The 13,860-nt window shown below is 32.6% G+C and overlaps 1 protein-coding gene across 2 annotated transcripts in view; it reads left to right on the top strand.

Moving 5' to 3' along the window:
• LOC135838791 (probable G-protein coupled receptor No18) overlaps nt 1-9,805 on the top strand; it is a 163,825-nt gene extending 154,020 nt beyond the window's left edge. For both annotated transcript variants that reach the window (XM_065354547.1, XM_065354548.1), the window contains exons 8-9: nt 662-900; nt 9,027-9,805. In XM_065354547.1, coding sequence (XP_065210619.1) covers nt 662-900; nt 9,027-9,250 — 463 coding nt within the window. In that variant the 3' untranslated portion in view covers nt 9,251-9,805. The remainder of the gene's footprint in view (nt 1-661; nt 901-9,026) is intronic.
• Nucleotides 9,806-13,860: the final 4,055 nt, after the last annotated feature.

The raw sequence follows: 13,860 nt of genomic DNA, 5'->3' as shown, positions 1-13,860 counted from the left end.
AACAAACGAGGTGTAATTGATTACCTACCAACAATATAGCATTGAAGAAACAAAGAAGGAATTAGGTACAATTTTGATTAAAACCCACGGTATTTTTCCATTTCCATAATTCGGTTTATATTTGAAATCATTCCTTTCGGTTGAAATTTCAACCCCTGATGCGTTTAACTATATGATGAAAAGCTCTCATCAGCTGTTAAAACAACATTAACGTTGAAAAAAAAAATAATCAAAATATCGGCGTATGGCTTCGTTAAAAAATACCCTTGTCAATTTCGAGTTGTAAAAACGTTTGAATATTTAAACAGGGGAATAGTTATACGAGTATTTTTCGCCATAGTCTATCCAATCAGCGACTGACGACGATAGAAACATGGCGCAGAAGACGATTGAAAATCGCTCGTTGGCCGATTAGTTAGTAAAACGAACGGAATTTCATGCTGAATAGACTTTTTTTTTCTGGTACGATTCGTAATTAAACGCGGGAGATTAATTACGTAAAGGAATTAGTGTTTTTGAATGTAAAAATCTTCCAACGGCTGAGTCGATTTTTCTCCGAGACTTTCGGAACAATTGCGCAATTTATCAAATTTATCGCTAAAAATTAGTGTAAATAATGAAGAGTATACATTTTCACCATATTTATCGTGTATTTTTCCAGTCGACGCCAATCAAAATTAAGCGGCGGTGCGCGTTCTTCGCAGAATCCTCCTTTGGATGTGAACAGCAGCGTGAAAATATCATCATTCAAACGTGAACACAAAACAGCTCAAACATTGACAATGGTCGTCGGAGGTTTTGTAGCTTGCTGGTTACCATTTTTTTGCGTTTACTTGGCCAATCCATTTCTTCCAGATGGAACAATACCAACTTTATTGATGGTTTTTTTAACCTGGCTAGGTACGTTAAAATTTCACATAGATACCTACTCGTATTGTAGATATTCATAGGTGTAACATATAATCATACATTTATGCTAGGTACCTACCTATTGCTTGAAATGATGAATTTTCCTACATAATGAATATATGTACTATAGATACATATCCGTACACGTATAGCCTTATATAAAATACAAAATAAACTACGACTGTATATGTAGGTATATCCCCCATTCGCGATTATTATCGTAATACAAAAGCTCTCGCTGGTAACTATTTTCGAATTACGAGTACCTAGCTACTCGTAAATGAAGACAGAGCGGAAATTCGCATTAATATTAATCACACAGGTGAAATATAATGCCAACGACAAATGGCAGGAAACGTTTTCGTGTTAAAATTTATCAAAATCGCGACAAAAATATTGCCTCGAGTACTTGCGGTAGCGCCTACAAGTCATCGAGTTATTATTATTCGGCTTTAAGATGAATTTCCTAAGCTATTTGTCACAAAAACCAAATTCATAACGCCCCAAAACGGAAAACAAACTAGATAAAACACGTGTACTTGTATATACAATTGTGGCAAATTGCGGTTATATTTATTACTCGTGTAGTCCCTCTACTTATACCTACTCCTACTCCCCCTACAACCGCATCAATTTAAACGTTAGTTTTTGTGTAGAAAAGCGTCAACCGAAGTTTTCAGATTCAAACGTATAACAAGCTTTCTTTTCCGGAATACGGTTTAATTTCCTTTGGGCTGCGTTGCACTTTTGTTCTGTGATACGTACGTTGGCATTTTCGTCTCGTTCCGTACCGTTTTACCTACTAGGGATTGATATTTTCCCAGCAGCGTAATTTATACACGATGAAAATGTAAATCTATAGTGAAATGTTGCGCATAAAATTAGGCTATTTTCAACGTATTCGAACGTACAGGATTTGTTAGATTTATGGCGATGATTAGGCGTGAATGAATAATTGTTATCTGAATTATTTTTTTCGGTATCTTGAATTTTCATTGGGATAAGAACAAATTTCAAAAACTTAAATTGGGAGGGGTGTAATTATTCATGATTGATAATACCAATTGCTATAATAATGGAAAGGTAAACGAATTTTCATTTCATATTTTCAATCTTCATTCATGGGGAAAGAAAATGACCGTTGGATAGTCGTCGTCGTCGTTTCCTTATAAGTAGTTGGCCTGTTGGCCTGTCTGCTATGGTGTGGTACTTGTTGAGGATGAGCCTGAGGTATCAGTGAGTTTCCTCCTTGGTCTCCCTCGGCACCTTTTCCCCGTTGGTGCATATTGGAGGACCTGTTTTAGCGATCTTGTTTCCTCCATCCTTTCGACATAGTTTCTCCAATATTTCCTATACTTTTTTATCTTCTTCATGACTGGCTTCACTCAGAGATCTGCTGTTATTTTCTCAGATGGGACTCTGTCTCTGAGAGTCATCCCTGCTGTTCTTCTCATGAATTTCATCTCCGCTGCCCTTATTCTTCTTTTATCAGATTTCTTCAGTACCCATACCTCGCTTCCATAAGTCATCATTGGTATTGTGAGGGTGTTGTGCACCTTCAATCTTGTTTCTTTACACACCTTTACTGCTTCTCAGGGTCCTATGTATCAGTCCAGCGACTTTAATGAACTTTGCAGTCTTTCTACCAACATATACTTCTCTGTGGTATGATATCGTGTTTCCCAGATATTTGAAATTATTGACCTGTTCGAAGATTTTTCCATTTATTACAATCTTGCTTCTTACTGGTTCTTTTCCTTTGAAAGCCATCCCGGTTGTGTGAAAATCTGCCCTTATAAGACATGAAAATGTGGGCAGAAATTTCGGCACTTTAAGCCAATGTGATATAAGTTGAATATTTGCTTAATGAATCATAAATTTTTTTTGAGGTTCCTCAGTCTGAGTAAAACCAATTAAGAAAACGGTCCCATGGTTTTTATTTTTATTTGTCCATCGTCGTGCTTGATTTTGTTTTGGCCGTGAGGTGTACTTACATGAATTTTTTGAAATTCTAAAATGGCAATCCTGATGACATTTCATCATACCTACATGATCCCGGTATTTTTTTAATATCATTGTGAGAGGGACTCACGCCACAGCAATAAATTTCTCTAAAACCAGAAATTTCAACTCTGAATGTCCTTGGTCATGTGTTATTTTTTCCCCTTCTTCCCTAATTTGAGAATTTTGATAACTTACACCAGAAGTGTATTCAAGTACACTAAGTTTAATAAGCTACCATCTTTTGCAAAAAAAAAAGTTAATCCCCTCCCTTTTCTACTGAAAAAGAGAAATTTTGTCCATAGGCATGCCCAACATTTTTTGTCCATCGTCGTGTTTCTACTTTTTAAATGAGCAATTAGGCACAAAAAAAGACCGAATTGACATAATGACTGACATTTTTGACATTGACAGTCATCCAGTATTCTCATGATGTTGATTGCTTGTTTTATCTGTTATCACAGGCTCTTGTCATGTCAAACCATCGTCGTGTCAAACATGTCCATTGTTATGTTAAGCATGTCCATCATCCGTTGTCGTGTAAAAAAAGAGCCCCCTCGCCCCTAATAGTGGAGCTCCTGCTCCGGAAACATGCTCAATGGTCTCCACCAAACCAACATTAACAATTTTTGCCAAAAAAATTTCCAAAAAATAATTTGAAAATTTGAAAAAGTGTCAAACATGTCCATTGTCGTGTAGAAAAAAGTGCCCCCTCGCCCCTAATAGTGAGGCTCCTGCTCCGGAAACATGTTCAGTGGTCTCCACCTACCCAACATTAACAATTTTGGCCAAAAAAATTTCCAAAAAATAATTTGAAAATTTGAAAAATTTTAGATCGAATTTTCTCACTTTACGCGGAATGACCCTTTTCCTTTTTCCAGGTCTATAAAGCATATGTGTGTTTCTAGTTTGTATTCGATCCTTTTTCCCATCAGTAGTTTTACTGTAAAACTTGCGTCAGTGCAGGATCTTCATTTTCTAAATCCATTTTGACTTTCTGACATATGTATTTTCTTCTGCACATTCTGCCAGTTGGTTTGCCAGTATTTTTGCATATCGATGGCTTGGTATAAATACCACGTAAGTCCAAAATCCTAAATTTTTCAGGAGAACACAAAAAACGTTTAAAACATTCATATTTTGTTATTTGCAGTTTTAGATTGCATTATTATGTTTTAGAGGTCTTAATGGTATGGCCTGATGATATTTTATAGGTTGATAAAATATAATTAGCTGATTAAAGCGCTTTGGAAGGACATACGAGGTTTCTAGAGACGACATACAAGATTTTCATTGTACTTACGTACATGTGGTTTGTAACAAGGACTTACGAGGTTTTCAAATTTACAATTGATGAAATTCATGTTCTTACCTCGTAAGTCGGACTTACGTGTTTTTTAATGTTGGACGCTAGGATACGTTTTAGACTTACGAGGTTTTTATACCAAGCCATTGATATATGGGTAATTCTCAAAAAAAGTTTAAATTTCAGTACTAAAATTTTTCGAAAATGAAAACCTTTTTTTGAATTTTTTTCAAAAGGGACTTGATTCTAGGCATACCCAGGACCCCAAAAATGACTTGAGGCCCAAGTCATCTTCAATAGGGGCGGGGGGAGGGGCTTTAAAAAAATTGGTGTCACATATTGAAAAAAAAGGCTGTTCACTACTTTTGGGTAGGTATAGGTATAACTGGAGCAGTTATTAGTAGCTTTAGCTCACAAAAAGTTCATCAAGTAGGTACCAGGTACATTTTAATGGGAGTATTCAAACATGATAAGGTAGGTACTTTCCTTCGCCGTGGACAAAAAACCCATGATAGCCACGACGAAATACCAAACTGTACTCTCCACGACGTAAGAAAAAAAAAACTAAAATTTGTTTTACTGGTAATAGAATCAATAATTTTTCAATTTTCAAAGTTGTGGTCATCAAGTACTTACTATTTGAATATTTTCTTTTTTTTTCAAAAAAAAAAATGCTCTTTTAAACATGAGAATGATAAGCCACGGCGATGGAACTGAAAAATGGTAATCTGTACAATTTTTACAGATTACCATTCGGAGGACGGGTTACTGTATTTGATTGATGGTTGTGAAATGGGCACTGTACTGCTATTACTGAAACAATACAGTGTAGCCATTTCACTGCAAAAAAAGTCGAATAGGAGAGCCAGGAAAAAATAAACAAAAATTGCCACGACGATGGACGAAAAACTGGTTACATCACTTTATGACCTCGGTTTCAGGGTATAAGTGTCATTCCAAAACTTTATATCAGTTCTGTCATTTACTCTAATATCATATTCATAATATGTACCATTTTTTTTTTTCAGAAAAAGTGATAGTGTAATTCATTTTTGAAGATGAAGTTGGAAAATTTAAGTGGTTACATGCCACGACGATGGAGTTTTCAGGGTTTGGGGGGACTTGACCCACAGTGGAGGGGGGGTTGGGGGCTGTTAAACTATATGCACGTGACGCCCGAGTTGGTATCTACACAATACCGCTGAAAAAAATTTTCAATTGTCAATAGTATTCAAGTTAACCACCGGTTACATGGTTTTTAAACTTTTTTTGAGAATTACCCATATCTTGGTTGTAGCAGGTGTTGCGTAGACTTATGTCCTCGGTAGTTTTTCAGGTTTGCCATATCGCCTTTCTTGAACTATGTCAAATGAAACCATAAGAACATGAATGTGAAGGAAGACAAAAATTTACTTCACAATATGTACATGAAAAATATATATCTACTTACTTATTGAGAATTGTGAGAATTGAGACATGCTAAACTCTCAGTTCATTTCTCAGATTTTTAACCCTCCGACACATGACATTTCTTTTTTGGCTAGAAAAATAATTATAATATGTTATGGCATTTTGGCTGCCGATGACGGGAAAAATACTTAAAAAAATTCAAAACTGGGAGCTTAAAAATGGGATTGGCTCAAAAGGACTGGTCATGAAATACTGTCTATAAAAATATTTGAGTGAAAAGTGCAATCATTTAAAATATTCAAATTTATATGCAAAAAAAAAATTGACAAGAAAGTGTAAAAAAGTATGAAAAATTACCAAAAATATCAAAAAATTGGTGGAAAATTTTTTAAAAAAAGTTTAATAACTTGAAAGAAATGGCACATAAATTGAGAAAATGATCAAAAAATTGACAAACATAGTTGCAAATGGCCCAAAACAGACTACAAAGTCAAAAAAACAAACAAAAATAACATTAAAAATTTAGAAAATTGAAAAAAAGTTATGAAAAAGAGCATCAAAATTGGCTGAAAGTGAACAGTTGATTGAAGATTAACTGGAAAATCAGTAAAAATGATCAGAAAATTCAAAATGTACAAAATATGGTTAAAAAAACACCATAAAAAATCAGATAAGCAAGTAAAAAAAAACATTAGAAGAATGGTAAAAAGTAGCGCTGTTTTCCATGATCTGCGCATTAAAATCGATTTTTCTATTTATCGTTATTATTAATGACATTTTTCATTTTTTTATTAGATATTTGAATGTGTTCTCAAGACATCAAAACACCTAGAAAATTTACTTTTGGAAAAAGGAACACTTTTTTGGAAATTTTGATTAAAAATAGATTTTTTTGTTAATTTTGACAAAACAGGGATCTTGATATTATTTCCCTACAGTTTTTACAAAAAAGTAGGATTTTTTTCAATTTTAGCAAAAAAGTAAACAGCGCTATTTCAATTTTTAAAAAAATGAACTTTTATAAAACTATTTTTATAAAAAAATCAAGAATTTATGCGGCCGCGCAGTTTCACTAAAAAAAGTTTTCCTACCATTTTTGCAAGAAGAATCGATACTTTTTTGAAAAAAAAAAAACGTAATTTGTATAATTTTGACCAAAAACAGATTTTTTTGATAATTTAAAAAAAAAAATTGGATTTCTCCTACAATTTTGGGAAAAAACAATTCTTTTGCAATTTTGGCAAAAAGTGAGACATCCTGGGAAGTTTCAGCAAAAAATAAAAACAAAAAAACAGTTCTCTTTTGGCGCTTTAGGAAATTGAAGTTCGAGAAACGTATTTGAGAGAAGGCCCGAGAACCTTAAAAATTAGCTAAGTAGGTACCTACTTACCTACCAAAGCAGGTTGACATTTCTCAACTTTAATTTTATTTATTTTATCTTTTTATTTTGATGATTGTTTTTGGAAATTAATTTCAAAAATAAAATTCTGTATTTTTTACATCACATCAGGATTTCTTGTCAAAAATTTTCTTGTCTGGTTTTAGCATCCTACCAAAAAATCAATAAAAACAAAACTGTGGGTCTGCTTAAAGTAAGAAATTTCATTCCACCAAAGTTTTGATAGTTTTTTTTCTGACGAGCTTCCCTACAATGAAAGATGAAAGTTGAGCTTCTGAACTTTCATCTACAATGTATCGAGAACTGAGTTTTTTGAAAAAAACCTAATTGTACTCCACCAGTCGCAAATTTCACACCCTACAATTTTATTTTTATTCATTTTTATTGTAGAATGCTTCATTGGTCTAGTAAATTTACTTTTATTGTCAAAAAAATGAATGTAAAAAAAAATCTGCAACTGAAAAAAAATGTGATTTGGCCAAAAATCTATACGAGATAGAATTTTTTCATTATTTTTTGCATAATCAGCGTGAAAAATTATATTGGAATCATCTTTTGAATTTTAAAAAGCATTTTCCTTCCATGTCGATTTGTTCAATTTGTGCGTTTTTACGGCAAACTGGTTATGCAATTTTATTAACACGAATGATGTCAGAATGAATAGCGGATAATTTTCAGGTTCTCCAGATTGAATGATCAATCCAAAAAGAATAAAATGTTACTCACCCTGTAAAATGTCATATAATCTTCTTTTTTTTTTTCAAAATTGGAAAAAAATTTTTAATTGATTACTATTATTTAAAAAAAAAAAAAAAACAAGCGGGAAAGAAAATCTCTTTTACATACTAACACAGTTGCATAAGGACCACACCTAATTACAAAAATTAATACTTTTCAAAAAAAAAATAATATATTATGTATACAGAAAGTTTAAGTATAATTAACTATCTGTTTTTTCAATGAAAAAAATTTTCAAAAAAGTAATTTTTAACGTAAGTAGATAAGGTTAATTTAAAAACAAATTAAAAAGATTAAAAAATTTTAATTCCTTGCTTATGTTCGAAAAAATATCAGTAATATTTTATCAACGAGACAAAAATTGACGCACTTCCACAAAATTGAGCCAAAAATTTAATTCATTAAAAAATTGAAAAAGGCGCAAGCAAAGTGAAAACAAAAACAAAAATACATTTTGAAAACGAAATATGTAATTGCAATTCAAATTAATTGCAACAATAGACATGATTTTCAATGAAATCGAGCTATCTTCGACAAAACAATCTGTAAAAAGTGTCAAAAAATAATTAAACGTTTCATAAAACATGAAAAATTCGTTAAAAAATTGAAAAAAGAAAGGACTTTTTTCGAATTAAAAAATATTTTAAGCAAAAAACAAACTGAATAATAATTAAAATAATAATGAAGTACAACAATTAAAAAATTCTGTACTTGAAAATAATTTATCGAAATTGAAAAAAAAAATCAAGCTGCTTTGTTTTAAAATGAAAAAATTGTAAAATTACACCCCCTATTCCACCAATTTGCCCCTTTCTCTCCTTACCCTTATTCTCTCTCTTCTTTCAACACATTTGAAGAAATTCAAAAATTTTAATTTTTTCACACCATTTTTTCAAACCTTCACACATTTTCAAAATGAGATACAAACTACCATCTTGGTGGCTGTTTGATACGTAGATCTAATAAATACAAGCACCTCGGCCGACTTTAATCCCTTGAAGTTTTAATTATTTGCAACTTTGAGCCAAATAGGTAAGGAAAATCAACCTCGAGCCGTTCGTTAGGTATACTTTTGAAAGTTTTTCCAAGAAATTGATCGCTTTATCATTACTTATTATTTCAAATTATACGAGGTATAATTCAATTATTCGTAAGAAAAAGTGTAAGTACCTACGCGAAAAACGCATCAATATACACCTACTCTCTTCTTAAAAATAAAAAACCTGTCAACTTACAAACGTACATCTATTTCTTGTAACACAGGATGGTTAAATTCGGCGATAAATCCGTTCATATACGCATTCTACAATCCGGATTTTCGAATTGCATTGTGGCGAATAACACTGCGAAGATGTGCAACGAAAAAACAGCAAGCTAAAATGCTACGCAGTCGGACGCTAAGGCAAAGCGTATACATGAAACAAGACATATGCCTGTTAACGCCAACTAAAACACCCCCTCGAGCTTCGAACAAAATGCCGTCTTGACAAAACGCTACAACGCTACTTTAAAGGGTTAAAGACTGTATAAAAGAGGATAAAAATCCTTTTATTTTTGCGAAAATTTTTCGTTCTCCTTTCGAATCGCTGTAAGTGTTTCCAATAGAAGTAAACAATTTTCGCTGAGCAAGCAATGATTCGATGTAAAATTGTGTGCCATTTTACGATGTAACTTAATTTTTTTTCTCTCTTCTCTCTCTCTCTCTTTTTCTGTTTTTATTATCCATCTTGTACGATTTTTTTTGTTTTTGAAAAATGTTTTTGTTTGTTTGTTGAATACTGTACTAAGTTTACGTGTTGTGTATATTTTTTTGGCGAAATTTTTAGTCTGTATATTTACTTAGTATTTCGATTACGATTACGCTTCGTTTAAAAAAAAAACATGTTTTTCGATAGTTTCTAATTGTGAATTTACTAAATGGTTGTGTTCGTTAGAATATTCCATATTATACGAGTACCTCTACGCAAGCAGAAGAAAATCTTAAGCCTAAAAGTGTAATTAGAAAAATTGTTGTTTGTATTAATAAAGGAATTCATTTTGCTTGTTGTGTTAGTTTTTTTCTTTTCTCGATGATTTACTTCTTTTATACCTATTTACGAGACACGATGGTATAAAATCGTTAATGGCCTCGTTATATGAAACTTTGAAATCTATATAGCATCTTCATCTTGGTTCGTCGTGTCGCTTGCTTGAAATCTGATATAGGAATTCGTTTTCCATAAACGAACGCTTTTTACTAAGTTAATACTCTTGTTTTATATGAACTTATATATTGTAATAAGCTTCATCCTTGTACGAAGTGTACGTACAAGTATAAAAAGCTGGCTAAGGGAAGTTTGCTAACTTTCTGCTAATCTTTTACGATTCATTTGATCATCGATGTCACCATTAAAGTTAATATTATGTGTTTCGCGGTAAGTATTTTATTACAACTTTATGTCGTTTTCTAAAAGTACTTACGTAAGTATATAGTAACTAATTAAAAAGCGAAATGTCGAATAAATTTGGAATTTTCATTTTACTTACATGCAGTTTATTATCTGATAAAAAGATTAAAACTAAGTATGAACATTCTGTGTCGTGTTCTTTTACGTACCTACTGACTGCATTTCTACTTACCTAGTAACCTTCTTATAGGTAAGTATTATCTAAAAATAAGAGAAACTTTTCTGCATGAAGTAGGTACCTTACCTACCTACCAAATATATTACATCATGGATCACTTTTAAGGTTCTAACGAGAAATTGAAAATGTGCAAATCGCTTGCTTTAAGACAATCGTGTTCAGAGAATATTTCATTTTTAAATAATATTTCGAATTAAGTACGAGTAAGTAATTACCTATGTCAAACCATCGAAGGACTTTATTTCAGAAACTGGGGAAATATTTTGGGATGCAGTGTTGTCAATTTTCTGTTCGTCACCGTCAATTTCAAACAACCAAAAAATTATGAATCTTTCTCAATTTTTTGAAATTGGAAATAATGATTAAAGAATTGGCACCACTGTATTTCAAAATACTCCTTCAGTTTTAAAAATAATTTCTTTTGACATTCTGCTAAAATGAATTAGAAGTATTTGAGGTGAACATTTTTTCAAAATACAAATTATTATCTATACCTACCTACCTACCAAAGAATAAACGATCTGTTTGGGCAATTCCACGTCAATTCGACCAAGAAGTGATAAGGGGGAGGGGGTCGGCGATTTTTTTGAAATTTTTTCTGTGGAAAGACCTTCCGAAGAGATGACCAATGGCGCAAATCGCAGCTCTCTAGCCCTTTTTTAAAGGCTGCTAGGGGGTGTCAAAGTTTTCAGTGAACTTGTACGTAATATCATCCATTTTAGCAGTGGATTACTCGATAACTGCGATACCTACCAAAATGAAACTTTTTCCAATATGTAGTTAGGGGTTTTGAAAGGCTTTTTGGTGATATCACTGATATCAGAAAAATCAGTGTTGTCACTTTTTTTCATACGAAAAATTAGCTCAGGAATGGCGTTATTTTCGCAAAGTCGATTTAAAGAATTGAAAGTTTGCGGAACAATGAAATGTTTTGATTTAAAACACGAAAAAAAGTTTTGATTGGCGAAGTTGGCCCATTTGACCGCTACTTTTACGTATTCGTTGAAAAGGTTGAAAAAATCCTTTCACTCGATGAAAATGAGCTCATCAAAAAAAAATCAAAATTCGAATAAATTCAATTTTCAATTCCAAACATCAAAAAAAGATTAAATTTATTCAGTTGTCTTATTTTGACCTCTTTCTGACGTAGGTATTTCATAAAATTCGTTCATTTTTTCAATTCACTCAGATTTTTTCGAATTTTGATTTTTTTGTGATGAGTTCATTTCATCGAGTGAAGGGTTTTTCAACCTTTTCAACGAATACCCTACGTAAAAATAGAGGTCAAATGGGCCCACTTCACCAATCAAAACTTTTTTTCGTGTTTTAAATCAAAAAATCCCGTTTTTCCGCAAATTTTTAATTTTTTAAAATCGATTTTTTGAAATAACCCTATCCTCGAGCTAATTTTCGTACGAAAAAAGTGACAACACTGATTTTTATGATATCACCAAAAAGCCTTTCAAAACCCCTAACTATTGGAAAAATTTTCATTTTGGTAGGTATCGCAGTTATCGAGTAATCCACTGCTGAAATGGATGATATTTTAAGTTCTCTGAAAACTTTGACACCCCCTTAGCAGCCTTTAAAAAAGGGCTACAGATCCCTTCGGAAGGTCTTTCCACAAGAAAAAATTTCAAAAAAATCGCCGACCCCATACCACTTCTTGGTTGAATTGACTTGGAATGACTCGTCCTTAAACTTCTCAGTAGAACCTTCACAGTGGTCTTGGAGTTTGATGGCAATGACCTAGATCAACGAAGAATCTCAAATGGGACCAAATCTTACGATCTATTCGAAAATTTCCTCTCTTTGAAGACCATCTCCACTCCAGGAACACCTAACACCTCCAAGGCTAGCATTTTTACTGCAGGGTAACGTAAGGTAACTCAAAATTAAGGTCTGCACCAAATTTGGTCAAAATCCTCTGACTTTTTTTTTAAAAGATCCATCCCCAGTAATTTATTGTGATTGCATTTCTTTAAAAGTGCAATTGAAAAACTAAAAATCACTAAAAAGATACGTTTGAATTTTCAAAAAATTTCCATGAATGATCCTTTAGTGTATCTGTTTCTGACGTTGTAAAATTGATTCAAAACTGCCGAAGATAGAAGTTTTTAACAAGTGTATCAATTTCACCACCCTTTCAGAGGGAGTTGGAGGCAATGCCATCGAGAGCCAATGTGTAGCTCAGGTCAATAAAGTGAAGGCCTCCTGAAAATTTTTCAATGTCATCCCTCTAAAGCAAGTACATAAATGTACATACTTACTTTTTTTGTTTTGTTTTTTTTTTTTTTTAAATTGAGGTCAAAAATAAATTGTATACAGAACAGAATTTTCCCAAAAGTTTTCCCCTACGAAAATGTTCCTCCCCCTCTTCAAAAAACATAAGTATAATTTCGTTTTCAAAAAAATTGTTTTTTGAAGAATTTTTTTCTGATTTTTTTTCAAAAACAAGTTTTTTTAAATACAAGTTTCCTGAAATTTTCATTTTTGACATTTGGAGTCAAAATCAAATTTTGTATCGCGACAAACAATTTTTGGGGAGATGTTTTTTTTTCTTGTAGAGGGGTTTTTTTCGAGAAAAATGTTTTTCACGAAAGACTTTTTTTTAAAAAACGTGATCCAAAGTTTCCATTTTCTCTTTAGTTTTCATTAAAAAATTAAGATCATGTAGAAGTAACTAGCTATTTTCTGTTTAAAGATGAATTTTACAGTTTCACTCCCAATAAAATGAAGTTTGCGCAGTAGCTGCATTGAAAAACAAAATGAAGTTTTCATTTCTGTTCAAAAATACGAGTAATGCTTTCATTAATTTCCAAAAATAACGATTGGATCTTCTCTTCTAAAAATGAAGTTTAGAAACTGGTTTAAAAAACGCAGGCCACCTACAAAACGTGGTCCCTTGGCACATTACCCCACTTATACCCCTTGTTGGTGGCACTGGTTAGGGGAAATCTAAGGATCTGAAAATTTTTTCGGGGATATTTTTCACCACTGGGACCAACTTCCTCGGATTATTTTCAAAATTAAAACCGGAGCCTGATTCACCATTTGAGTCATTCTATGTCAAATCAGACCATGTTGAGTTGAAATCCTCCGAATTTTCTCAATATTTTTTTGTAGGTTCGCACGCTCGATCCTCACATTAGGATAAAAAGAAAATCGTCATCAGTCATCATAATACCCCCAACCTCATTTTTGGGCAGGTGGGGTGGTTTCTTTCAGCATCCGGAATTTCTCGTCATTATGTCCACACTTTTGATTTGAATTGCTTGGGAATGCCATAACTTGAATATATTGGCAAAACATTTCGAAAAGTTCAAAGTTGCGAGTTCTTATGAAAACACAATATTCGAATCATGATAAATTTTGCAAAATCATAGTGGGGGGGGGGTGGTATGAAGTTTCAAAATGTTGGTTACAATGTAACAAAATTACAAATATCGACTTCAAAATTTTTTATTGGACT

This window comes from Planococcus citri, chromosome 3, assembly GCF_950023065.1.
Source record: "Planococcus citri chromosome 3, ihPlaCitr1.1, whole genome shotgun sequence".
NCBI classification, from domain to species: Eukaryota; Metazoa; Arthropoda; class Insecta; order Hemiptera; family Pseudococcidae; genus Planococcus; species Planococcus citri.
The sequence above is the reverse complement of the archived record's forward strand: the minus strand, read 5'-3'. Positions and strand labels throughout refer to the sequence as shown.